Below are 26,398 nucleotides of genomic sequence, written 5' to 3' on the forward strand. Positions count from 1 at the left end.
TAATTATAAAAACCTCCAGAAACAGGCCCAAGATAATTCTGATTTAAAGCCTGCCAAGAATTAGGATTTTTTTTAAATTTTACTAATAGAAAAAAACAAACAAACAAAAAAACAACTCTCATTTAAGATTTAACTTTTGTTGTGCCCTTAAAATAATAATAATAAAAAAAAAACACCTGAAATTGAAATTGTAGCACAAATGAAAATCCACATTGTGAGTTATCTTTTGGGGCCCCGAGCTGGGGCCGTCCCTGTCGGATCAGGGATTTCCTAAAGCAGAACAGAGTTTATGAACTGGATGGCATGATTTTAAAATACATACATCTTTACACGAGTGAATATTTGTTCCCTATGCTCCCTTGCTTGTGTCCAGAGGTTGACCCGTTAATCCTGTATGTAAATCGCAGCCAATGGATGCTGCTGTTGAGCTGGGCTGGGATTAGCAGGAGACGAATGAGTTTCAATTTTACTGGATTACAGAACAAAGAAAAAGGGGAAAGGGACACCCTGCTCTGTTAAGGGGCATAAACAAGAAACAAACTCAGAAAATAAGACAGAAAAACACTCGGCTGCAGGAGTCGAAGCCGTTGTCTGGAGAGTGATGCGGATTACGGTGTTTTAGCGGACATTGTTGGATGGGAATTGCGGCTGTTTCTGATGGATTAAAACGGGGGAATAAACCGGGATTGACAGCAGCAACAAGGCTATTTAATCGCTAATTAAGGTGAGATTTTACTTCTCTCTTTTAATAATTCTAATCGTGTTGGTTTATTAATTTAGTATAGTGTGGTTTTTGTAGTGACAGCGCGGTGAAAATATACGGATTATAACCTAATTTCTGGACTGGGGGAGGAGATGAAAGGCTAGCGTTAGCAAGCAGGCTAACGACTTGGAGCTAGCTGGTTAGTTAGCTTAGCGTCTGTTTTTGACCGTTAAACGACCCAAAACGGTCACTGAAACTAAGTTTAAAGACTTTATAACGAGTTTTGAGCTATTTCTTTTTGAGTAAATTGCTAGACTCTGTTTTTAAAACGCGCAAGCAGCCCCTGTCTGCCTGTGAATTATTCTGGCTATCACTGACACGAAGGTTACCCAGCTAACAACAAAGCCAGCTGGCTGGACTGGAGGTTGCGCATTTTAAACCGAAAGCGACGCGGTTGAAGTGTTACTAACGCCTTAATAATGACCGTGTTGCACCGTTAGCAACACCTTACTGTGTATTATAGAGTTGTCATCGGTTTCAGCTTGTTTAAAAAGTCCTAAAAACTTACAACTTGAGTGTATTGTTTTCCAGCTCAAGACAGACTTTGACAGGTTTTGACATTTCAGACTTTTTTCTGCTTTATTTCGGCTAAACTCATCCTTATATATTGATTTAATTAATTATAACCTAAGAACACCTGTAAACAACAGAGAGAAGACGTGGTATTGTAGGAGGAGGACTAGAGTGTCAGATAAGTATATTAGTGTTGCAGCATAGAGCGCAGAGAGGCAGCAGTGAGGTGTGCTGTAGGTGTTCAAGGGGGAGGTTGGGCTGGATCATGGATCAACTCTAAGCTCCTTCTTGTTTGCTTTGGTGATGCACTAGATGAGGTCAAACAAAAGTCTCTGTGGAATATGTTATTTCCAGTTGACATTTTGACCTGCAGTCAGGTAGCGCTAAAGCTACTGTAAACATCTGTAAACAAGATTCATAAATTTTTTGCATTTCATCTTTTCCAGGCTCACATCTTCAGTTTAAAACATTCCTGAACAAAAAAGGTCATGCATGTTTTTCCACTGTAAAATGATAAAATATTCCAGATTCACATTTTTGCAATCTTTTTATTACCCCTAGTTCACAATAATATCAGGGGCTTGTCACAATAATCCAATAATCACATTACATAAAAGCTTGACAACTTCCATTCTAATGATTTATCTTGATAACTTTAGCTTGATAACTTCTATTCTAATGATTTATATCTGAAGGGAAATTTTGTTTACGGAGACATCCATTTTATTTATAATTTTACTTGTGCATAACTTTTTTATTTGTGTTTTATATTGTTTTTGGTTATCAAAGTATGGATATTTAGAACATCTTTAAAATAAGTGTTAAATCCAGAACTTCCAGTTCCAGTGCTAAGCGTTCATTACAAAATTAAGATAAATTAACAATATTAACATTTGTTTTTACAGATACCAATATACTAGTGAAAATATATTGTGCATTCCTAGTTTTAAAATATTTGAGAAGTAGTATTTGTGCGAACTAGTGAAGTCTAACTTTTAGCCTGGAAATTGGTCCAGTATCCCAAAACATATTTGGAATGAAAACATTTATAGCTGATATCCTTACTTTTTTACACCTAGGAACCTTGTCAGGAAGCTGGACTTCAACACTTCATTGTTTTCTTTTCAGTTGTCCATATGTAGTTTGCGCATGTCAAGCTTGTAACAACAATTTACAGGATTTAAGACTTGTTTTCTCACTTTAACTGTGAGAAATCAAGTAAAAAAAAGCTTCAATATTATTTATTGAATCCATTTCTAAAGTTCTGTGGTTATGTTTTTTTTTGTTTTTTTTTCCGAAGACATTTTTGTCCATCATCATTTTTCCAGACCACAACTCCTCCAGAGACCATGCTGGGTAGTTGATAGACATAAGTCTTACTGCTGGCTGTATATTACTCAGCTCACAATTTATTTCCTTGAGTTCCTGCTGCTTCTGTCAAATAAGCTCTAGTGCTTCACTTGCATGGAGTACTTTTACTGCTGAAGTGGAACAACTGCTGTTACACAAAAATTGTGTAGTTATTATTTCAGATTGCCTTATTGAGCATTCTGAACATGACTAAACTCAGACCCTTCTTACACAAATGAAGCAATCCAATTGAATTTATTGACCTCATGTATGTTATTATAGTCCTACATTTGATAATGACCTACTTCAAAGGGAGGATTTGAGGAAGTACAAGAATTCATTGTTTTGGTCCACATCAGAGTTCCCTTACGCATTATGCATTGTTAACCACCAATGGTTAATAATACTGACTAGTACTAACAATGGACTAGTACTAACCAGGAATGGAAATGTGATTTGGTCTGATACCGCAGTAGAGCTATCTCAAGGTCAAGCATGTGGTTCTCTTCTATCTTTGATGGTGATGGACCCACCAGATAGGACTAACTCTGTGATAGATTACCTGTCCTGCCAGCAGCTGCCCCCTGTGGAGTGGAGGTCACACTCTCAGGATGTGCAGATTATTAGCAATCACTTTGAGAACCAAGAGAGATCTTTTTACCGTACAGCTCATCATGCTCTCTGTTTTTCTCTATTTGAAGGTTAATGCTGTCCTGTTACAAGGTGACAGTTTCTCCATGGTGCCATTAGGCTGCATCCCTGCAAAATGTAGCCAAAGAACCATCCACTGATAGTTACATTCAAACTTCAAATGCAGGGCCTTGCAAAAGTGTTTGACAAATGTTGAGATATATATATATATATATATAAAAAATATATATATATATAAAAAATTCCCCTCTCACCCTCTGTGGGTGGTCTCTCTTTCATCCTGAGCTCGGGTCCTCTACCAGAGGCCTGGGAGCTAAATGGATAGTTTTTTAAGCAGGATTTTCACTTTCAGCTTTGTATTTTTAAGATGCCTTTTTGCACCATCTTATGTTGAAGGATAAATCAAATTTGAAGGTTGTCTGTTCATGTGACCACAGCTTCTTTTTTTAGGTCGTCCTGCTTGGATTTGCAGAGATTAAACGTAATATGTCACAAGACAAAAGGCGGATGCCAGACTTGGAGCACAAACATAGGGATTATGCTGTTTGTTATGAAAAGCAAGATATTAGCTGTCCAACCACACCCTGTCTAAAAGGTAGTAGAAGTAAATTAAAATATACTTCTGCTTTTGTTTCCTTACTTCGTAAAAGAAATACAACCATTTGGCCCATTTTCAGGTGTTTTGTTCCTGAATGTCTCTGAGGATTGTGTTGGCCCATTCAAGCTGCACTTGATTTGGAGATCATGACAGATTTACCTCAGCATGCGCAGTGTATTCTCACCGGACCAATTTAGCTTAGCTGAACACGGCTTCAGAGTAAATGTGTTTATGTCAGATTCAATGGATGGGATTGTGTGGAATGTAAATATACTAAAACCCTCTGTGAAATGTGAAGCAGTACAACTAAAACCTTCCTCTTAAAGGATGGAGTTGATTTATGGTTTTCTTCACTCCATGTCTCTCCATTTATTGTGATAAATTCTGGGAACGTATGTTTAGGGCGCATTCACACCAACCACGTTTAGTCACTTTAATCAAACTCCAGTTTTTCTAGAAAGTCCGGTACATTTGGGGAGGTGTGAATGGTAATCTGACCAAAAAAGTGAAGCCTGGTCCGCCAACAAACCTCAGTCTCCATTTGATTGAGGTGAACAGTGGTGCAGTTCGACTGTGAACACCAACAAGACTAGAGATCAGTCCAATGGCAAGAAGCGGGTTGTGGTGCAGGGTATTGTGAGTAAATACAACTAATACAGACACACATGTCCAGCTTTAGCGGGAGAAATGACTCGTCATTTTTTTTGCCAAAGACAAAACAGAAATCCCCCAACTGTTAAAATCTGACACCACTCCATTTTTATTTACATTTTGCAAGGAAGGACGTTGAACTCAGCATCTTCTTCAGAGGTTTTCTTGTTGTTTCCTTCAATGGTTCTTGGTGCAGCCCCATCCACATGTGAGGCATTGAACAGGTTTTTCAAAGTGTTTGGTTCGTTTGACACAGTGCAGTGTGAAAACACCCTTACTTTTTGTAGACAGGCACATCTTTGTTAATCCATGTAGAAAAAGTATGTCTAAAACATTCTGTACAGGATGCATATTTTTGACATTCTGGATGAACAACATACAGTAAATAAAAGGAAAATTTATAACAATTAGTGGTAGTAAAATAAATTGTACTATTCAGATATTTTATGGACATTTGGATGTGGCATGTACAGTCCAAGCAGTTTTGGTGTACAGTTTTCCCCCAGTAGGATCAAGTGGGAGATGGATTGACTTTGGCTGCAGTACTATGGGCCTTACTCTGGTCTGACATAGTGAAGAAAGAGGTGAGCCAACTGAGCGACACTTTCGATTTACTGTTCTGTTTACCTTCTGACCCCTACCTATAGTCCTGAGATATGGACTGTGACTGAAAGAATGAGATCCTGAATGCAGCTGCCTGAAATGAGAATGACATCAGCAGAGTTTCCCCCAGAAAAGTTATTAAACCCAGTGATTGGAGCGATAGTCCATGTTTGTATGTTAAAAAATGGAAACATGTATGCTCTCACATCAGTCTCACTGCATCCTCAGTGCAGACCTCTAAAATTGAGACAAATCTTTTATAGTTGCACTTCTAGAGGTTTGAGTTGAGCGAGTCAAGCAAGCAGTGAGGTTTGTATACGTGTGTCTTGGTGCAGTACTCACCAAAAACATCTGCTCTACAAGAACACCTCCCAATAGACCATTTTGAGTGTGTGGTGTTGTGTCCGATCTCCAGCATATTACAGAAGTTCAGAAGTGCACAACCAGGTGCTGCAAAAGCGTGCAAAGACGCCGTGATTAGTGCATGCCCCTTGACCTTGAGCTCAGTTCAATGCTTCAACTTTAATTTTGCTATCAGAAGCTGTTTTTCAATTAACCATTGAATTGCCCAAATTGATACTATGAAAACAAATTTGCTTGATGAAAAAATGGCAGTTAAAAAACCCTCCTGTTTTTCAATAAAACATTTTTGCACTGGGACGAGGTCGTTTTTCAGCTGTCTCGAAATAGTTGCAAAACTGCAATGGAAACCCTTTTTTTCGCCGCATGAGTCACATGATCGATAGCGGGATGTTACTACTAGTGAAAACGACAAAGAAGACGACAGGAAGTGGTAGTAGGATGATGGTTTGTTTTTGTGCTTTTTGAGACAATGTGCCGCTGGCTCCACCAGAGCTCCCACAACATTGCACAGTTCATAAAAAGTTGTTGTTTCAACGTGTTGAATCCAAAGCTCTTCCATAAAATTGCCAACTACAAATTTCCAAAAAATGGCGCCTATGTAGCCACTCATAATTTTGAGGGACCTGTTGCTCCAGTGCCTGAATAAGAAGCAGATGTCTCCTCTGATGGCTGATAGATGAGTGCTAGTGCCATGGCTGAATTATCAGGATAATCTCATGTAACTGTTTACATCTGTCGCTTCCTTGATTTTTAATGTCTTATTGTGTGAACAAACTTATTCACGCCTAATTTTAACTTGATTTCTTATTATTAGAAACCTTGCTAATTTTGCAAAATTGTGTTTCTTCGACATCAGAATAGCAACAAAGATTTTTGCACATTCGTAATGGAAACACAGCTACTGTTACTGTTGTATAAAGAAACTCTTTAAAATGAACAAGCAGTGCTTTTCCTGGTGGGGGTCCAAGTAAAGCCTGGTGGCCTGCCAGGCTTGAATACTGTGTGGAAACTCTGTATCAGGAACAATTGAGACACTTTTGGTTGAGATATTAACTAAACTTTTTCTCTGGATGAAGTATTAGTGAATAATATTTGCATGGCGACCACCAACAGAGCAGCGGAGATCAAAGACTCTACCGAAAACCTTCATCTGGCTTCCTTAGAAACATGACCGTCCTCCCAGACTGATTATCCCAAGCCTCTGCTTGCTTATCTCCTCCGTCCTCCTCCTAGCCTTCCGCCTTTCTAAATATGAGAGGAAAGCAGGCCATCTATTTTGAGGCCATAATAATTTTGGAAAGGAGGGAGGGGGTCTAATGTTTGCTGTGTGGCCTGAGGGGAGGCAGATTTAGATGGACTTGGCACGCTCAGACTGGTGTGCAGCTGAATCCCACCACGCCCACCCTCCTCTCTCTGCCTCTCTGTCCTCGCCTCTATTGAGTCAGTGGTTTGGGTTTGCCAGAGGCTAGGATAATGGCTCCCAGTGTCTGGAGAGATTAAAGGCCAGAGCTGCATTGTTCAAATGCCCCGAGATTAGTTTCCACGGAGACGGGTTTCAGCACCGAGCATTTTTTATCTTTTTTTTATTATTATTCTTTTTGTTTCCATGACTGTTTGCCCCTTTATGCATGATTCAACTTGGATGTTTTTAATAAAACGATCTTTCGGCTGCATCTTAACTGCAGTTGAACTTTAGATAGGAACTTAAGTCGTCTTGTCCACCTTAAGTCAATACTCTTCCTGCACCATCTGTCAAGGAGAGAAAATCCGGTGTAAAGGGTATCATATGACATCCTCTGAGCGCTCTAATCGTCTTTAACTGACAACGGCAGCTTTTTGATGGATTTGCCTTTTAGATATTCCAGAAATATGACTCTAGGGAAACAGGCGCCTGTCAAACGGATGGATGGATGGATTAGCGTGATCTTTTTTTTAATTTTTTTTATTTTTACCATTATGTTCCCCGGAGGATCAGCTAAGACAAGAGCAATGTGGTGAAGTCATAAAGATGAAATGTGAGAGGATAGATCTAACATGGTTTACAGAAGAGCATTAGAAAGAAGATGGAGTAACATGTGTAAGAGGTGCTCTGGTCAGAAGATAATAAAATGAAACCTTTTGGCCTAGATGCAAAACACTGCATGTTGTTCTCGGCTATAAAGCGATTTTACTGATTGTAAATTATTTTTTTAATTTGTTTTTGAAGATTAAATTTTTGGAAAATCAATGCTATTTTTGGTCCTCTCTTTTTAAGCTTTATAGCTTTTATTTATTTGGCCTTTAAATTCAGGTCAAGTCTATGAAGGAATATTAGGCTAAGATTTGAATCTTTTTTATTCATGAGAATTCATTTCTAATATTAGAATAGAGTAGAAATTACATGAGGACTACACTGCAAAAACACAAAATCTTACCAAGTATTTTGGATCTAGTTTCTAGTGCAAATATAGTTGTGCATTTGAGATTAGACAAAAACAACTTTTTCAGTAATATTAAGGAATTATAGAGCTCCTATATTTTGCTGAAAAATTACTGTTAAGTTAGTTTTATCGTATTTCAAGTGTACTGAGTCATTTGCTCTACAAACTAGACCAAAAATATTTGGTATGATTTTGTGCTTTAAAACATTTTTCTTGCAAAATCTGGATCTATGTTGTGCTAATATTATGATCATATTGTTGTAATTAAATAAAAATTCTCATAGCCTGGCCCTAATACTCCATTGTGAATTCACAGAAGGAATAACTCAAATAAAAGACACTTTTTGGAAATATTTTACATTATTTGAAATGTCTTTTTTAGAAAAGAATGGTTATAAAAACCCAAACAATTAAAACTGGCTCTGCTATGAACAAATCAACAAACAAAAGAGTTTATTTTTAAGCCATATTGCCCAGCTCTTCTCTCAGAACACCATCCCCACAGTGAAACATGGTGGTGGCACCATCATGCTGCACAGACACTTCATTTTTCAGATTTTATTTATAAAAAAAAGTTTGAAAGCCATGTATTTCACTTTTTCTTTGTAAGTGAACATTACTTTGTGTGTAAAATAAATTAAAACTTGTGTTTGTCATGCAAAAGAATATGAGAAAGTACAAGGTGCATCAGTGTTTAAAGGTGTAGCTTTTATTTGATGTGTGCCTCCTTTAATGCGTGTTCATCTGGATTTTGCAGAGGTATGGCTCAGATGAGGAAGCTGGCGTGTGACGGCCTGAGGGCGAGCTCCCGTGGCGAGCCACAGGTCCAGCTGCTGTCCGCCAGGCAGGAGATACTCACCAGCCTGGTGTCCGCCCTCGATTCAGTGGTACGTTCTACATCTGCTGGCGTTTTCATGATGCTATCAAACTGAGATCTACCCAAAAACAGTCCGGATTTATAAAGCTACTTTAGAGTTTTGATAATTCAGGGTTTGTACAGGTGCTTGAAAGCCTTGAAGATGCTTGAATTCTGTTTTCCAGGGTTTGGAAAGTGCTTGATTTCTGTAATAAGTCCTGAAAGTGCTTGATATTCAAACTACACAGTTTTGAAATAAAGTGCAATCTAATGTTTCATTGAAAACCTAAATTTAGTTTTCAGTGTGTGGACTAAAATAATTAACCCAAAATGTCACAAAGTCAAATATTCTTGTTATTCGTTTGTCCTCCACTTCCCAAATTCTGTTTTCTCTCTTTTAAATTCTTTCTTCATGTTTTTATGGTGTTTTATATGTTTTATAAAAAAATAGTCAAAGTTGTCAGTTTTGCAAAATGCATAATGTGAACGACATTATATAATATCTTGACAAACAAAGAAAAATATAATTATAAAATATATTTGGAAAAACAATATATTTTCATACTCCTAATAAAAAGAGAATTTTTTTCCCTCACTCTTCTTCTCTGGTTTTAGGTCAGTTAAGAGTTACCAAAATTATTTCTATTTGCTAAATACCAGAAAACATGGCAAGAATTTTTTTATAGATTTTATTCTAACTTTCTTTATGTATTGTGGTTAAACATTACTGTAGCATTATTTATTTGGATTGTTTCCATTTAATGAATATTTATTATTCCCAATGGCTCGGTGACTTATTGATCTGTGTAACTGAAACAAAGTTGGATTATGTTTCACACAGTAAGCAAAGTTATTTAAATTTTTAGAATTTTATTTTGTTAGTGTTTTGTTTCCAGACCAGTTAGGTGTATAGGCTGTGTGTATGTTCAAAACATGAAATTTAGTTATATTTTAGACAATCTAGTCCCTGCTGTAGAGTGTAGAATACTAAAACAGGACATTATTAATAACAGTAATAAATAATATCACATTTCAAAGTTTGATGCTGGGAGAGTTTGAAAACTCTCCCAGTTTTTCTTGACATGTGTTTGAATTTTACTGTGGGAGAAGTGTGTGAACCTTCTAATTGGAGTATGAAGTATAACTGAAGATTTCTGTGCTTCTGAATCCTGTCTCTCGCCGCGTTGCAGTGCATGGCGATGTCTAAACTCAACGCAGAGGTGGCGTGCGTCACCGTGCACGAAGACAGCGTGATCGCTGTGGGGACGGAAAAGGGCAGAATGTTCCTCAACTCCAGGCGGGAAATCCAAACGGACTTCTACAAGTTTTGCCGTGAGCCACACCGCTTTCCCGCTCCTGATTAGACGTTTACTTATTCCGTTTGCGTCCACAGCTGCGAGGCAGTTGCGCAGTCGAGTCTCCGTTGGGTTTTAAGATTATGATTGAGCCAGAAGCTTAGGTAACCGCAGCTGTTTGTGTTTTAGCTCAGTGTCGAATTACTTCAGTGTGAAGTGATCAAATCAACAGAAGCGTAACAGAATCATGTTTTCTCTTGATCTCTTTAAAACTGCGCAGTATCCGCAATTTGATGCATTATGCGGTTTGTAGTTAAGGATCAGGTGTGAGAGGCTTACAAAAATTGCCAAAACAATCTGGATTAAATTTAGTTCCCTCAATAAAAAAAAAAAAAAATCACTACAACACGCCTCATTTGTTATCCGGTTGTTTTTCCACCTTTGTGTTGTGAAGCAGGATAAAAATAAACCTATTTTAGACTTTAAAGTGTGGGAAGGTATTATAATTTCACACGGTGTTCCTAAACTGATCAGTCATTAAACAAAATCAGTTGGAAGGATAAATTCCTGACCTTCCCCATTGGATTCTCCCTGTTACACAAAGTATCAGAAGATTTCTTTACACTTCTCAGAGTTTTAATTCATTTATAAATCAATTGATACTGTTGTCGCATTGCAGCAACGAGGTCCGGAGTTTGAATCCCGTCCTTTCGTCTCTATCCATGGAGTTTACATGTTTTCCCTCCATCTGTGTTTCCAGCTCTCTCTTTGCGGTTTAACTTTTTTTCAGAAAAGCCAAAAAAACATTTCAAGCCAGCCAGTTGAACGTTTTTTTGGGGGTTTTTTTTATTTACAATTTTGCCATTTCCATGAACCTTTTCTAATGTGATACTTAAAAATGCGCATAAAAAAAACACATTGATGGAAACACAGTGGGTACCATAACCAACAAGGACTTGACTTTCTTGGACACCATTTATTGTTCCAACTGTGAACGGTGAGAACAAACCAAAACATTAACTCTACCAGGCCTCCTGAGAAGAACGGTCAATGATCTGGCAAGATTCATACCAAAAGTTGTTGATGGTAGGGCAGCCATCTTGTTTGACAAGCATGTTTCACAGCTTCTATTTATGTAGACTTTGATTTCAGGTCAACTACCCAACACAGTTTTAGGGCTTGGCTAAGATTTTAGTTTATTTACAAGAATAAAGTCATAATATCACACGAGTAAAGTGGTAATATTAGGAGAATAAAGTAGTAGCTTTTTTTTTAAAATATAGATATTGTTTTTGAGAAAAATAAAGAATTCAAATGAGGAATGTTGAGCATCTTGTAAAGTTATACGTTGGTATAACTGAATGTGTTTGTTTTTAAGACAGCACCATATGAACTGAGCTGCTCACATGACGTCCTGATAGTGAAACCTTTTCTCATTAAAACAACTTTTTTCACATAATTTTAAAATAAAATTGCATATTTTCTTCTAATATTATGATGATCTCATAATTCAACAACAATTTAATTCACAAGGGATGATTGAAACAAAAGCAACTTGGAAATATTTTCTGTCATTTTAAATCTCTCTTTTTGGAAAAGTAAGTGAATGAAATGGAAAAAAACAGAGCGATTTATCTTTAAGCCGTATCGCCCAGTCCTAGCTTGAATTACAGTTGCGTATTTGTGAGCCGATTTTAGCATTTCACTTTTCATCCTGGCTTCAGGAGCACCGTGTCTGCAGAGTCTGACCGCCGTAAACACCCATACCAAAGACCAGGAAGGCGATCCCATCAAGCTGAGTAAAGACGGCGAACACGCGAAACAGCGAGCGCCGTCAGACCCCCAGTCCAACGTCTTCGTTCTGAGGAAGATGGTGGAGGAAGTCTTCACCGTCCTCTACAGTAAGACTGTTCTACGCTTTATTTGAAGGGCGGGGTTTTATTTTTATCCATCTGAGCCGCGTCGTGTGACCCGCAGGCGAGGCTTTGGGTAAAAGCAGCCTGGTCCCTGTGCCTTACGAGTGGATCCAGAAGGACCCTGGTTGTGTGGTGGCCCACGGTTTGCCTGAGGGAGTCGTCCTGAAGAAGCCCTCAGAGTACGACACAAAGACGCTGATGAAGATCCTGGAGCACAGCCACCGCATCCACTTCACAGCGAAGAGGTGAGTCCGTGGGGGAAGCAGCCGCTTGTTGTTTAAAAGCTTGTATCACATGAGTAACGCAGCTGTTTCACATTAGATTAGTCATTCCAGCCTCTAATGGTTTGCAGAAATTAATACTTGTGTGTCGCTGGGAGCAGACTGCTGCTTCAGCAGGGTATTCATCCTGACTGGACAGGATTTAGAGTCAGTTTGGAAAAAAAAAAACTCCCACTCATATTACATTTTTAGTGTCTCCACAACACATTTAGTAATATTTATTGGTGTTTAAACATGCGGCTTGAAGAGAAGCGGTAATATATTTCTTTTCACTCTACAAGAATGCTTTTAGGGAACAGAAATTGTCCCTTAAGAGTCAAACAATCATTACAGTGACACAAGTTAGAAAAACACACCCATGAAATTAAAGGATTATCAGCTGCAGCACAGTTGTTACACTGAGATTGAGGATTTTACAAACACTGGTCCAGGATGTGTCGTAAGAACAGAAACTAAACTTTTTATTTTGTTGCGTGTGCCGAATGAGGTCATAATCTTTTACATACTTTATACAACATTAAAATTATGTAAAAAAAAAAAAAAAAAATCAAATAAGTAATTCAGTTCTGTTTTAAAGGAGAAAACATCTTAGGGTTGATCTATTGATTAATTTTTTCAAATTAACCTATCAATAATTAAATAGCAAAAGGTGCTTTATAAGAAATGCTTTCAGATAATTTAAACCAGGTGAAGCTAAGTCTATGCTATTTAAAGAGTTCCAGGTAAAAAATATCTGCAGACGAACCCAACATCTTTTGAACACTTTTGACTTAATTACTGCTCTGAGTATGTTGTGCTTTTAGCAATTAGTCTTTTTAGTCTGTGTTCTCTAGCTATCGATTAATCAGTTACTAAATTAGTTGACGATTATTTCAGTAATTGATTCATCACGACTAATCCAACTAATCATTTCAGTCATTTTTAATTTAACTTGATCTATATGTGGACAGATATTTATTTTAATGCTGATTTTCAAGAATGTCCTTTAAAGTTTTGACTTGAACACCAGACCTCATCAATTTTCCAGTCTGCCAGTTTAGATGGACGTCCATGTCTTGGTAGATTGAAGAGCAGATTAAACAGAGTTTATTTTACCTTTAGGCTGTATAGTTTGAAAAACTTAATTTTTATTTTTATTGTTGTTTTCATCTTTATCATTAATTTTTGAGAAAAACACAAGTTTCATTTGAAATTGTCTTTGAAGCAAACATTTTGTCTAGCAGGAATTTGCTGCTGAACATTCAGCTTTCCATGTTAACCCCTGGGAAACACAAGCTATACTTGTGATTCATGCAAGTTCTGAACTTACACTCTGACAGTCTAAAAGCCTCAGCTTTCTGCTGCTTTGGTCAAAGCAGTGTGGTTGAGGCAGGGCAGCGTGCAGACAGACGCTCAAATGAGGCATTTTAGGCTTGATGATAAAAACAGAAACATACAGACATGGAGCAAGGAAATAGAAGATTCTGGCTAGGAATAAATAAAACCAGTGAGCTTTTATGCTGGGGAAGGAGTGCAAAATGGCATTGGATCCAGGTGAGGAAAACAGCTGTGGAAAATGCAATAACAGCATTTTTACAGCTTTATATTTTATTTGCACAGTTTGGTATTAGCTGTAATAAACTTTTTGCACAAAAGGTCAAGTGATTACTTAGATTGTGCTAAAGCATTTAATATGAACAGGAAGGTCATTTACCTTAACACAAAGCAATTTGTTTAATGTAATGCATATTTATGATTCTTAATGGGTCAATGAGTTATTGATCTGTGTAAATGAAATAAAGGTTGTCTTATATTTTACACGTTACTTATTGAAATTGGGGGATTTCTTTTGTTAAATTTGTGTTTTGTTCGTTCACCAATCAGGTGTACAAGGTGTGTGAGGGATGTTTTGTTATATTTTAATTTATTTTACCCCTGCTTTGTGGAATACTATCACAACACATTGTTAATAACAGTAATAAATTCTGATAAATATACATCGAATTGCAGTCTGGGGTTGGAAAAGTTTGAGAACTAACCATGAAAAGTTCTTGAAGGAAAAATGTCTGAACCCTGTAAATATTGATTAAAGAGAAGCAAATTTACATATTCAAGAAATTAACATGGCAACACATAAACAACAATAATAAACACAGAATATAAATGAACATGAAGAGACCTTCAAAAACTAACAAACTGAAGGAATGTGACCAATTTGTTGGTCCTTCAGATAAAATGTCATTAAACCACATTGAAGGTTATGGTTGTGTGGCAAAATATGGAAAAATTTACAATCAGCTTTCTTTTATGTGTTGAGTTGACCTTTCACCTGTTTGTGCTGAGATAAGAGCCGCCACATGTTCAGCTCACCACAAATGAGAGATTTTCTGTTTCTATCTTTGTGTAAAGAAGTGAAATAAACGATCAGTAAATACATGCCGAGGTTCTTTATTGCTGCACAGAACTAGATGCAGGCAGCTAAATACAGGTTAGCATGAAAATGTTCTAATGTTTTTTGACTTTTTGCAGGCAAGCTGAGGATTTGTCCAGAGAAGCCAAGCTGAGCACGGAAGTGAACAACAACCCCTCCGCTGCCGTCGTCGTGACGCCTAGCAGCCACGGCGTGGCAAAGGCAGTCACCTCGCCGAGTCCCGCCACCGCCAACAACTCGGTTCTGTCAAACTTCCTGTACGGGATGCCCATGTCCTCCAAACCCCACCCTGACAGCAAGCTGGACTTCAAACCCGCAACCCTCGTCAACCTGGGCAAGGACAGACTGGCCAACTGGACAGAGAAGGGCTCCACTGGGAAGGACGGTGGCAACACTGGTTAGACTGGCCTTTCAAAACTTCTTAAGACCCTCGCCCCCAGTAACAGGGCTAGGGTCCCTTTCTGGTATCCACAGATACCAGAAAGGGGTATCTTTCTGGTATCTGTGTTCTATAATATAATAGAATATTATATTCTATTATAATAGAACACTCAATTATAATAGAGTGTTCTATTATAATTGGATGAATACAATACAATGGCCTATTTGGGCCATTGTAGGACCAACACAAGGGAGTGCATTTCCACAAAAAAAATCAAGGAAAAGTCAAAAGTTTGCTTGAACAAACTCAGAAATCTTGAGACTAATCTTTGAAATTGTCTAGAGAAAAACAGGGATTTTTTTTTTTTTGCCAGATCTTTACTCCTCTTTTTTTTATCTATAATGGCCCTAATACACTGTTGTAAATAAAAAATAAAAATAACCCCAACAGAAGCAGTTCTAGACAAGTTTAAGTTTAGTAAGTAAAAACACAGGATGTCATTAGGTTGGAAAGATTGTGGTTCAAACAAGAATTTTGACTTAAATTTTAAGCTCTCACAGCCTACAGACACCAGGTATAAATTATAATCTGAAGAATCCATTATTTATTCATATAATTTTCCTCTATACGCTTCAGAGGAAAATATGGAATTTTTATAGCATCTTCCACCCACTTTATTGTGAAAATCTAGCATCTTTCTTTGTTTTAACACCTAAATCAGAAACAAAATGATGGTTCTTTAAGCATTCTGCTGTAGATATTTATCCGAAATCACAAGCAGTCTTGTTTTCAAAAGATCAAGTCAGATTTGTGGCACTAAACAAGTTTTATTTAGCTGGATGGTGACAAATATCGAACATTGCAGACCCCTGGTATAAACAAACCACAGCCTAACTGATAGCTTCGCCATTGCATCTTTTTTTGTCGGATCTATTTGACTTAAAGCCCAAAGATGTTTTAAATCTCAGCTTGATAGCTCAATAGCCAATAAAACAATGTTAATTCTTTCAATTAGAGTAGTGCACTTTTACAGTCATTATGAAGGTAATTAAGAAAATGAGAGCTGGAATGCTGAATATGTGGGTGCTAAATTAACATTACAGCCTTAAATGAATTGAGCCAAAAGTACTTAATTTGTCTTATACTTTTAGATGAGCCAACAAGGCTACCTGCTGAGCAGGGTCAGAGTCCGCCTGGAATCCACATCTCAAAGAGGCTGCTCTTCTCCATCGTGCATGAAAAATCAGGTTGGTCCCAATTAATTAAAGAGCAATTACTCTGTATAAAAGTACATTCATCACTCATATGTTTCTGAAGGAGCGTTTCTGGGAAAGATGCACAGATTTATGGCATGCGTTATTATATAGCTATATCATAAATAATATGATCACAGAGAAATAAACCCGACATATATGTATTGTTCATGGAAACCAACATCGACCTGTGTTCACTTACTAATCTGTCTGCTGTAATCCTTTAGAAAGATTGCTCTGGTTTACCAAGTTGGCATTAAGTGAGAGGGAAAAACACCATTTCATGATATTTATTTGACTTTCTGAAGATTTGGTTTACATTAGCCATCAAATAACCAGGACACTGAGAGGATTCTCTTCTGTTGCAGAAAAATGGGACTCGTTCATTCGGGAAACTGAAGACATCAACACTTTGAGAGAGTGCGTTCAGATCCTGTTCAACAGCCGATATGGTGAGAAACAGTTGGCCGTTAATATCCCAGCTATTTTATAGCCAGTCAGTGCTACTTTTGTTTTGTTTGGAGGTTAGCACTTTATTTGATCATCTGTTCCTTTCCTGTTATTTCAGTAAAACAAAGGCTCCTTTTCTCCAAAAAAAGAAACGCTTTGACTTTTACCTGGACTTTTATTTTCTTATAAATCTAACTTTATGAGAAATTGGGGAGTTTTTAATTTCTTTGTTTTTTTTTTTATTTGAAACTGGTGTCTTTTTTTTGTTTCCCAAATTTCCAGTTGTTGTCCATTTCGGTAACAGTTATATTTTGTAAGATTCTGGCAGGCGTTCACTCATTAAACAATTAAAAAAATGTCAAATCCTTTGCTTATTTTAGCTTGGATCAGGGTTTTCAAAACAAAGTTTATATAGATTGCAAACTGTTCTCTAAAGAATATGTATTTGGTGTAGTATAGTCCTGTCCTGATTTCACAGTTTGCATAAAGTAGTTGAAATAGACCACATGTTTTTGGTCGTTATTGTTTCTGGGTTCTGTTTTTTTCTCTTTCTGCAGGTGTAGAGACAGACTTCATGTATTCTTTCTATCCTCTACACTTATCTTCTTTTTTCCTTTTAAGCCTTTCCTCCACCTTTTTCCTTTCCTTTGCCCCTTTATTTTCCATCTTTGTTTCCATTATATTTTGATTCGGAGAGAAAATGTCTGTGGAATAGCCCTTTAATTTGAACCCAACTTCAGCATAGTGCTAAATATGATTTGTGGAAAATAAACATTTCAGATGCCAACAACATCAACATCTTCCTCCTCAACATCTCAATAGTTGTAAAAAATTGCACAAAAGAAAACCTAAGAATTGGACTCTTTAAAATGTTGGAAATTGAAAATAATTGAAAATTTGCAAAGGTTGATTTAATCCAGTTACCAAGTCCAGTTGAAGACAGTCCGTTGGTATCCACTGCCTGTAAAATCATGATGTTGCTTTTGTATTTACAGACCTAAAGAAAACATTTCATTAGAGTTAAAGCACTAAACCTTTTTTTTGTTTGTTTGTTTGTTCTTTCTTCAGCGGAGGCTCTTGGTCTCGATCACATGGTGCCTGTCCCCTACCGCAAAATCGCCTGCGACCCGGGAGCTGTGGAGATCATCGGCATCCCAGATCAAATCCCCTTCAAGAGGCCGTGCACGTACGGCGTGCCCAAGCTCAAACGCATCCTGGACGAGCGCCACGGAATACGATTCATCATTAAACGGTGGGAAACGCATTGATTTGTGACCTCATGGCGGCGGCGGCCCAGAACCATACACAGATCACAGCCACTTTATGTGTCATTTTAAACTTGCATTCAGTAAAAATGAATCTCCCAGCCATCTGCTTTTTTTCAGCGACCGACTGCTGAGTCATTTCTGTCCTGAGCGACTCTCCGGCTCACCAGCACGCTGCACTAATGGCTGCTCTTCCTCCCATTTGTTCAAGCTAATTTAAATGAGCCAGCATGCCTTGTTTGAGATAACGCATCTTTTTACCCATCCTGCAGGCAGCTCATTAGTGTTAATATAATTAGCAAAGATTGAAAATGTGATTAATTCACTATTATGTTACATTCCCATTGTCTCCCTCGGTGAGATGTTTCAGATGCAAACCCTGAGGTGGATTCATGCCAAATCAAATGGACTGTGAGCTCAAAGCAACGGATCAGCTAACTGAAACCATTGCTTCCTTCTTATTTAAGCCACAGATTGTTGTCTATTTATTTATTGTCCCGATGGATGGATGGATGGATGGATGGATGGATGGATGGATGGATGGATGGATGGATGGATGGATGGATGGATGGATGGATGATCTTGTGGCCCCGCCCTTCTCCTGCTGTGGGAACCAGTCGGCTCCCTCAGAGCTTCAGTGCTGAAGCCTCTTCCAGCTCTGATGATCGGGAACTGATGCTGATCATCAGCCAGTTTATTGTTTCTACTCGCTGCTTTTTTACCGCTTTACTGGAAAAAAACAGCTTTTTTATATGCCGTTGTACCTCAAATGAAAACCTTTTATTTGCTTCTCTGTCATTGTCTTTCTGCCACAAAGTTCAGCAGACCTCCATGTGTGTCACTCTGCTTTTATATGAGAGGTGGCAAAATGATTTGCTGGATGAAATAAACACAGCTTCATTAAATCTGCTCTGAAAGGTTCACAAACGGGTGTAAACAAACACGAGTCACAGAAATCTACCTTGAAGTTAATTATAATCACAGCGAGAGGGGAGAGAAGCAGCATGTGGCAGAGAGGATTAGGTTATATTTCACATCCAGACGACTATAATCATCAGGTTGTTTCAGCTGTAATAAAAGAACCTGGCTGTTTTTGTTAGACTGATCGTTCAAAAGGAATTAATGTGCTGAAAGAGTCAGTAATGACGTCCTCCATTTGTTTCAGAATATTTTTTTAGGTCCTGAAAACTGAAACAGCCTCTGAACTCTCTGACTGACATCCTGATGTTTTTTCTGTTGCAGGATGTTTGATGAGAGGATTTTTACTGGTAAGGCTGTAATTAATTCTGTTTTTCTTCTAATGCCATTATCACTAAAATGTACAAGCTGCTATTTGGGCCTTCATTACTGAAATGCTGCTGTGACTTCTTAAAATTACTGTTGGTGACTGCAGCTGAAAATGTAGGGAAATTATTTCCAGGATGACTAAGTATCTGCAGAACAATAACTAAAACCTTTTTAGCTTTTGGATTAATTTCTGTTGTGTTTCCGCTGACTGCAAATAAGACAAAAAAATATATATATTTAAAATAATCAGTAGCTGCATTCCCATTACAAATGTGCACAAAACTGTTTCAATATTATGCTAAGGTAAAAAAAAAAACTGTTTTACATTTGCAATATTTCCATTAAATAAGAAATGGAATTAAAAGTCACATGTGAATAAGTTTGATCACATGTTATGTCATTATCGCCATCATGCTGCTGCTACTTCCTGTCATCTTCTTTGTTTTATTTGCCAGTAGTGACATCCGGTTATTGTTCATACGAGTCGTGTGATGTGAAAATAATGTTTCCATTCCAGTTTTCTGAAATTCACTGACTTTGGTGAAGCTGAAAAACCAAAACATCATATCACAAAAACTTTTTAATTTGCATGTTTCCATTGGACAAATTTATTTTCTTAATTCCAATTTGTGCAATTTTATGGTCAATGGAAATGCAGCAAGTGTTATCTTGCTTTACTCACCTGTTGATGTAAATTCTTTAAAACAATAATAATATACATCTAAATAATATATGCTGTGCTAACTAGCAAGGGTAAGATTAGCTAGGTATCTAGCTAGGCTAGCTAACACTAGCTGTTAATATTCTAGATAGCCAGCTACTCACCTGCTTGCTAGCAACTGTGTATCGGTGATAACATTTCGTTCCTTTTTTGTGTCTAATTGGGTAAGTGCAAATTAGTCGTCAGTGTGGAGTATTAAGTCTTAAATTTCATTCATAATGGTCTTAAAAAGGTTTCAAAAAATCTTAAATTTGAGCTTGGTGAAACCTGAAGAAATCCTGAAACAGGAAAAGATCATATTATCGGTGTTTCAAATATTTACAACAAAAAACTAATCAATTATTATTGATATCGACTGATATTAAGTGCTTATATCATGATATGTTTTTCAGCCATGTCATCCAGCCCTACTTTGATAAAATCAAACCAGATTAAATTTTGCAAACCTTTCAGTGTCTTTGTGATTAATCAAAGGAGGCAACAAGCAAGATAGGCTGTCAAGTTTTTATTTACCGATATACATTTACTCTCCCAAACACACTCTCTGTTAATGTGGTGCTTTGTTTATTTATCCTCTGTGTCTTGTTTGTTGAAGCTGCAGGCAAGATTGTCAGAGAGGAGGGCAAGCTTGACCCGGGCTGCGCGCCTGAAGACGGTTTCTCCGACTGCCTGGGCTTCCCTCCCACCGCAGCTGAGCTGCTCAGCAACGCTCACAGCAGCAGGTTGGCTCTCAGCCCACAGACACACTGTCCAAGATAATGCCATAGCCTTAATGTGCTAACTGAACAAGGACACAACGTAACGCTGTCATCATTTGCTTGACGAGAAGTAAACACAAGCAGTTAATTAAAGCACTGTAATTCATCAGCAGCAGGTGTGACGTCCTCTGCCAAAGCAGGAGTTTTGGCTCCTTTAAGTTTAGTTCGTCTTTATTAACACAATGCCAGGGTGGAAAGACGCCATCAGCGACTTCGGAGAAGCAATTATTGCTTCTCTGAATACTGTTTATGGAAGTAATACTGGGTCGATTTTAGAATAGAATAGAATTCAACTTAGTTGTAATTGCAGTGAAATGCAGTTAGCATAAATCCAGAAGTATATGTGTATGTATATGTGTGTATACATACACACATGTACATATGTAGGTGTGTGTGTGTGTGTGTGTATATATATGTGTATATATATATATATATATATATATATATATAGACTCTTTGAAAACTATCGGTTACATATCCAATTTAGTTCCACATATGGAAGTGCCACAAATTGGATTTTTGGGGGGTGAAAAGCTCAGAAACAGGCCGTTCAGACTGCTGTAAAAATGTCTGTTGTTTTTTTTTTCTTTCTCCATATGTGATATAATATTTATGGGAGTACTATGTGGTGTGTAAGGAGCCCCTGCTTTACACCACCGGATTGAACAACTGTGGCTTATTTGGAAGCTTTTCCCTTCACACAAGCAAAAATGAGGTGACGTGTTATATAATCTGCCAGCACAAAGAGCCAAGATGGTGGATGATGTGGGCTTGTTTTACAAGAAGAAGATCTGGGCACCATGCAGTCATTGACTGGACCATGAGCTCTTCACTTCGCGTATTCTAGTGTGAAAATGAGAGAAAAATTATCCAAAACACAGCAGAAAAAGGAATCAAGCTGTCTGCAAACCTCCAGAAACTGCAGCAGCTTTGCAGTTAACTNCCTGAAACAGGAAAAGATCATATCATCGGTGTTTCAAATATTTACAACAAAAAACTAATCAATTATTATTGATATCGACTGATATTAAGTGCTTATATCATGATATGTTTTTCAGCCATGTCATCCAGCCCTACTTTGATAAAATCAAACCAGATTAAATTTTGCAAACCTTTCAGTGTCTTTGTGATTAATCAAAGGAGGCAACAAGCAAGATAGGCTGTCAAGTTTTTATTTACCGATATACATTTACTCTCCCAAACACACTCTCTGTTAATGTGGTGCTTTGTTTATTTATCCTCTGTGTCTTGTTTGTTGAAGCTGCAGGCAAGATTGCCAGAGAGGAGGGCAAGCTTGACCCGGGCTGCGCGCCTGAAGACGGTTTCTCCGACTGCCTGGGCTTCCCTCCCACCACAGCAGAGCTGCTCAGCAACGCTCACAGCAGCAGGTTGGCTCTCAGCCCACAGACACACTGTCCAAGATAATGCCATAGCCTTAATGTGCTAACTGAACAAGGACACAACGTAACGCTGTCACCATTTGCTTGACGAGAAGTAAACACAAGCAGTTAATTAAAGCACTGTAATTCATCAGCAGCAGGTGTGACGTCCTCTGCCAAAGCAGGAGTTTTGGCTCCTTTAAGTTTAGTTCGTCTTTATTAACACAATGCCAGGGTGGAAAGACGCCATCAGCGACTTCGGAGAAGCAATTATTGCTTCTCTGAATACTGTTTATGGAAGTAATACTGGGTCGATTTTAGAATAGAATAGAATTCAACTTAGTTGTAATTGCAGTGAAATGCAGTTAGCATAAATCCAGAAGTATATGTGTATGTATATGTGTGTATACATACACACATGTACATATGTAGGTGTGTGTGTGTGTGTGTGTATATATATGTGTATATATATATATATATATATATATATATATAGACTCTTTGAAAACTATCGGTTACATATCCAATTTAGTTCCACATATGGAAGTGCCACAAATTGGATTTTTGGGGGGTGAAAAGCTCAGAAACAGGCCGTTCAGACTGCTGTAAAAATGTCTGTTGTTTTTTTTTTCTTTCTCCATATGTGATATAATATTTATGGGAGTACTATGTGGTGTGTAAGGAGCCCCTGCTTTACACCACCGGATTGAACAACTGTGGCTTATTTGGAAGCTTTTCCCTTCACACAAGCAAAAATGAGGTGACGTGTTATATAATCTGCCAGCACAAAGAGCCAAGATGGTGGATGATGTGGGCTTGTTTTACAAGAAGAAGATCTGGGCACCATGCAGTCATTGACTGGACCATGAGCTCTTCACTTCGCGTATTCTAGTGTGAAAATGAGAGAAAAATTATCCAAAACACAGCAGAAAAAGGAATCAAGCTGTCTGCAAACCTCCATAAACTGCAGCAGCTTTGCAGTTAACTCAAACTCCTTCATGTGAGAGAATAGTAAAGTCTGTCAGAAACCCCAACACATACAGTTAAGGTTTCTGGACTTGTTTGGTTTGTGTTGAATAAATACCAACACATTTTCTTTTCTACTTTCTCACAGATCAACAAGTGCTTGTGTGAGCCCCCAGGCTGACTCTGAAGCAGGTACCAGCCTAACAAAAACCTCCCTCTTTTTTTTTAATAATTCAAAGTTTAATAAATGTGCTGGTTAAAGGGAAAGCTATGTTTGAAAACGTACTGATGATGTCTGATTATTGATGGAGCGTTTAACTCTGGCAGGTCCTTCGGGAGACGGAGCTCCTCTGAGGCGGATTAAAACGGAGCCTCCAGATGGAGACATCATTCAGGTTACGGTGCCTGGTAAGTGAGCCAACATCATTACACTTCCACTGGTTACCCTGTCACTGAGCATTGCTGACTTCTACAAAGGGCTTTTTACTTCAATTTTTTTCTTGGTTTCTCTTCTAAAACAAAAATTTCAAATAACAAAATATTTTCAAAAAGTGGCCTTAGCTTCAATCTTCCCTTTTGTGGGCGATGAGAATTTTTTGTTTAATTACGAGAATATATTCATTATATTGACAGAATGAAGACTCAGTTTTATCAGAATGTCTTAAAATTACAAGGAAAAAAATCTGTTTGTTTTTTTTTACCAAAATATTTTACTGAGATCTTTCACTTTGAAAATACAACCATGTACCAATCTTAGACTGTCGCAAGTCTAAGTCCTTAATAAAGTTAATAAAAGGACCAAAAATCTTCTCAAAAATATATTGATTGGATTTCCAAATATATACCGTTCTTTCCAGTGGCAAATTAGACGGCATCTGCTTTAACCACTGGGTGGCGCTAGGTCTGTTGACATTTTTCCAAGCCAAAGCTTGGAAAAATCATTTTCCCTCCCTGACTGCTTGCTAGTTGGTATTTAAAATGTCAGCCATGTATCTCATAGATTATCACGGTTTGACTTTTACGTTTGTTGAACCAACAAAATCTTTAAGACACCAGACAGACGTTTCTTCTCTTCCAGAGCTGCTTTATGATCAAAACTAGATGTCAGTCTAATCAGCCACTAAACGCTTTGACTGTTTTTATTTCTTGCAACAAAATTAAAAGTGGTTTTAAGTCTGTTGAGTAGTTTACTTGTTGTACTGAAGAATAACATTTGGAACATCCCAACATTTGGAACCAGCTGAGCTGTTAAAAGCCAAATTACAGCATTTCCCACGCTTTGCATTTATAATCTAGTCTTCTTCTAGGGATTTGTCACATTTTCTTCCAAACTTTAGAACACTGACCTCTACTGGCCTCATGTGTAATAAAGCGCTGAACTCTGGCGAGTTAAGAATGAAACTGCATATTTAATTTGAAGTAATAGTTAGAATGCATTGGTGTATCCTCTTAAATTACATAAATCTTATGAACAAAAATACAAATTTGCAAAATGTTTGTTATAAATAGTAAAAATTTATAAAATCTTAAACAAAGGAGCAGAAGGACAATGATAATCTGAGTTACAAATTTAAAAAATAATTTAATATAACTTGGGGAAGCACTTTTCCTACAACTTAGGTTTTCCTACAAGTTTAGGTTTTCAAAAACACTTTGTTAGAATTAAATGTAAAAAAATAAATAAATACCAATGATCAAATTTGTTGTGAATTTTGCCTTTAGCTTTATTAGAGCACAGCAGTTTGTGAGAAATATGCTGAACAGTTGGACCTGTGCATTCCAAGGCTTAGAGAAGGTCAATCTGGGGATGTTTTATTTATTTTTGTTGCAGATGCTGGGACGAGTGGGGAGGACCCTGTAGAGTGTTTGGGCGAGGCGATTTCAGCCGCTCCGTGTCCGACCACGGCCTCGCCCAGCGCTCCTCCTGCAGCCCCCGCCCCTCCGGCTCCTCCAGCTCCCCACCACCCAAAGGAAAACCACTCAGGTACACTCATCCTCCTCAGATCAGTCCTCCATTTAATCTACCTCTTCACGCTGCAGCTCCTCCCAGCTACATCCTCTGACCTTCTTTAGATCGCAAAACGAAGCACGTATGGAACCACGTTTTTGTCAATATTTTTGCTCCTTTTTTCACTTCCTCAGTCACTAGTGCCCTCGACCCCAACCTTATAAATGGCCCTTTCCTTGATTTAACCTCCTGTAGCTCCGCCCTTTCTTTGAAGATTAGCTCTCATCTGTGAAAAGCACCATGCATCATCTGCAAGTCTTAATGCCTGTAGAGGGATTATTTGTTTGTAAGCCTGACTGCAGAAAGAGCCAGTCTGCCATTAAGATGTTGCTGATTGCCATGGTTACCCGCTGTTGTTTTGCTGCTTTAACATTAGCTAGCATGTTGTCAGCGTACTACAACTAAAATAAGTTGTACTACCAAATTAACATTAGTGAATGAAATGTGTCTTCTTGACCCAAAAAAAGTTACAAAATTCCCCAAACTTTAGTGGTCGGACATCACTTACTAGGAATATTAAAGCAGTTTTGTACACAGTAATTAGCTCTCAGTGAGAAACGTCAAGCCCCTCACCATGGAAACAAACATATCCATGATGAGCATGGGCGACGGAGTAAGGTTTTCCTAAAATTGTAAATTTGAATGAAAAACAGAATTCATACTTGGCGTTCTTTGACAAAAATGCTAAATGTCAAAAGACAGATTTAATAGACAGATGGACAACTGCACTGGCAGATTATTTTACTTATAGTTGGTCCTTTTTCATCAATAATAATGAATTATTAACATAAAACAAGCTCCTATACTGTGCTGAAAGGTTACTTGTAAATTAGTTTTGTATCATTTCAATTGTTTCTAGATATTTGCGCTAGAAACTGGACCAAAAATACTTTGTGAGATTTAGTGTTTTATCCCTGCAGTCATTTTAACTGCAGGGAATTTTCTGCTGTTCTAGTTCAATGTCTTCAGCCCAGGCAGAATAAAAATAGATACCAGTTTTCAAAGACGTTTCCGGAGTTTGGTCACCCTAACAGAAAAATCTCATCAATTCCACTTCTGAAAATCACATGTGAAAACCATGTTTCACATGAAACCATCAGAAATCAAAAGTACAGCAGACTGAACGGGAGACACTTCACTAAAAATAAAACCTCTGACATCTGCAGATCCCACAAAGCTATTGGATTTGCAGGATTTGCGGCAGGCTGAGAGGTGATCTTGTGAATAATTTTGTCAGCCTAATTGTAAATAGTTGAAAT

The 26,398-nt window shown here is 37.8% G+C and overlaps 2 protein-coding genes across 4 annotated transcripts in view; one reads left to right on the plus strand and one right to left on the minus strand.

The window, feature by feature from the left end:
- Positions 1 to 381: 381 nt before the first annotated feature.
- The window catches only part of gtf2ird1 (GTF2I repeat domain containing 1), a 35,864-nt gene continuing 9,847 nt past the window's right edge, over positions 382 to 26,398 (plus strand). Inside the window, exons 1-14 of one of the 3 annotated variants that reach the window (XM_007563870.2) lie at positions 382 to 724; positions 8,670 to 8,799; positions 9,959 to 10,100; positions 11,788 to 11,964; positions 12,041 to 12,224; positions 14,769 to 15,067; positions 16,204 to 16,299; positions 16,674 to 16,757; positions 17,824 to 18,007; positions 19,263 to 19,288; positions 20,624 to 20,750; positions 23,280 to 23,323; positions 23,459 to 23,539; positions 24,963 to 25,115. In XM_007563870.2, coding sequence (XP_007563932.1) covers positions 8,674 to 8,799; positions 9,959 to 10,100; positions 11,788 to 11,964; positions 12,041 to 12,224; positions 14,769 to 15,067; positions 16,204 to 16,299; positions 16,674 to 16,757; positions 17,824 to 18,007; positions 19,263 to 19,288; positions 20,624 to 20,750; positions 23,280 to 23,323; positions 23,459 to 23,539; positions 24,963 to 25,115 — 1,723 coding nt within the window. In that variant the 5' untranslated portion in view covers positions 382 to 724; positions 8,670 to 8,673. Of the gene's footprint in view, positions 725 to 8,573; positions 8,595 to 8,669; positions 8,800 to 9,958; positions 10,101 to 11,787; positions 11,965 to 12,040; positions 12,225 to 14,768; positions 15,068 to 16,203; positions 16,300 to 16,673; positions 16,758 to 17,823; positions 18,008 to 19,262; positions 19,289 to 20,623; positions 20,751 to 22,047; positions 22,175 to 23,279; positions 23,324 to 23,458; positions 23,540 to 24,962; positions 25,116 to 26,398 lie in introns of those variants that run through there. The other 2 variants (XM_007563869.2, XM_016677285.1) reach the window with 2 other exon arrangements.
- The window catches only part of dtx2 (deltex 2, E3 ubiquitin ligase), a 33,406-nt gene continuing 31,373 nt past the window's right edge, over positions 24,366 to 26,398 (minus strand). The window contains exon 9 of the transcript XR_001663591.1: positions 24,366 to 24,376. The gene's annotated coding sequence lies outside the window, so the exon portion shown is untranslated. The remainder of the gene's footprint in view (positions 24,377 to 26,398) is intronic.

The sequence above is a fragment of the Poecilia formosa genome, unplaced genomic scaffold, assembly GCF_000485575.1.
Source record: "Poecilia formosa unplaced genomic scaffold, Poecilia_formosa-5.1.2 Scaffold152, whole genome shotgun sequence".
NCBI classification, from domain to species: Eukaryota; Metazoa; Chordata; class Actinopteri; order Cyprinodontiformes; family Poeciliidae; genus Poecilia; species Poecilia formosa.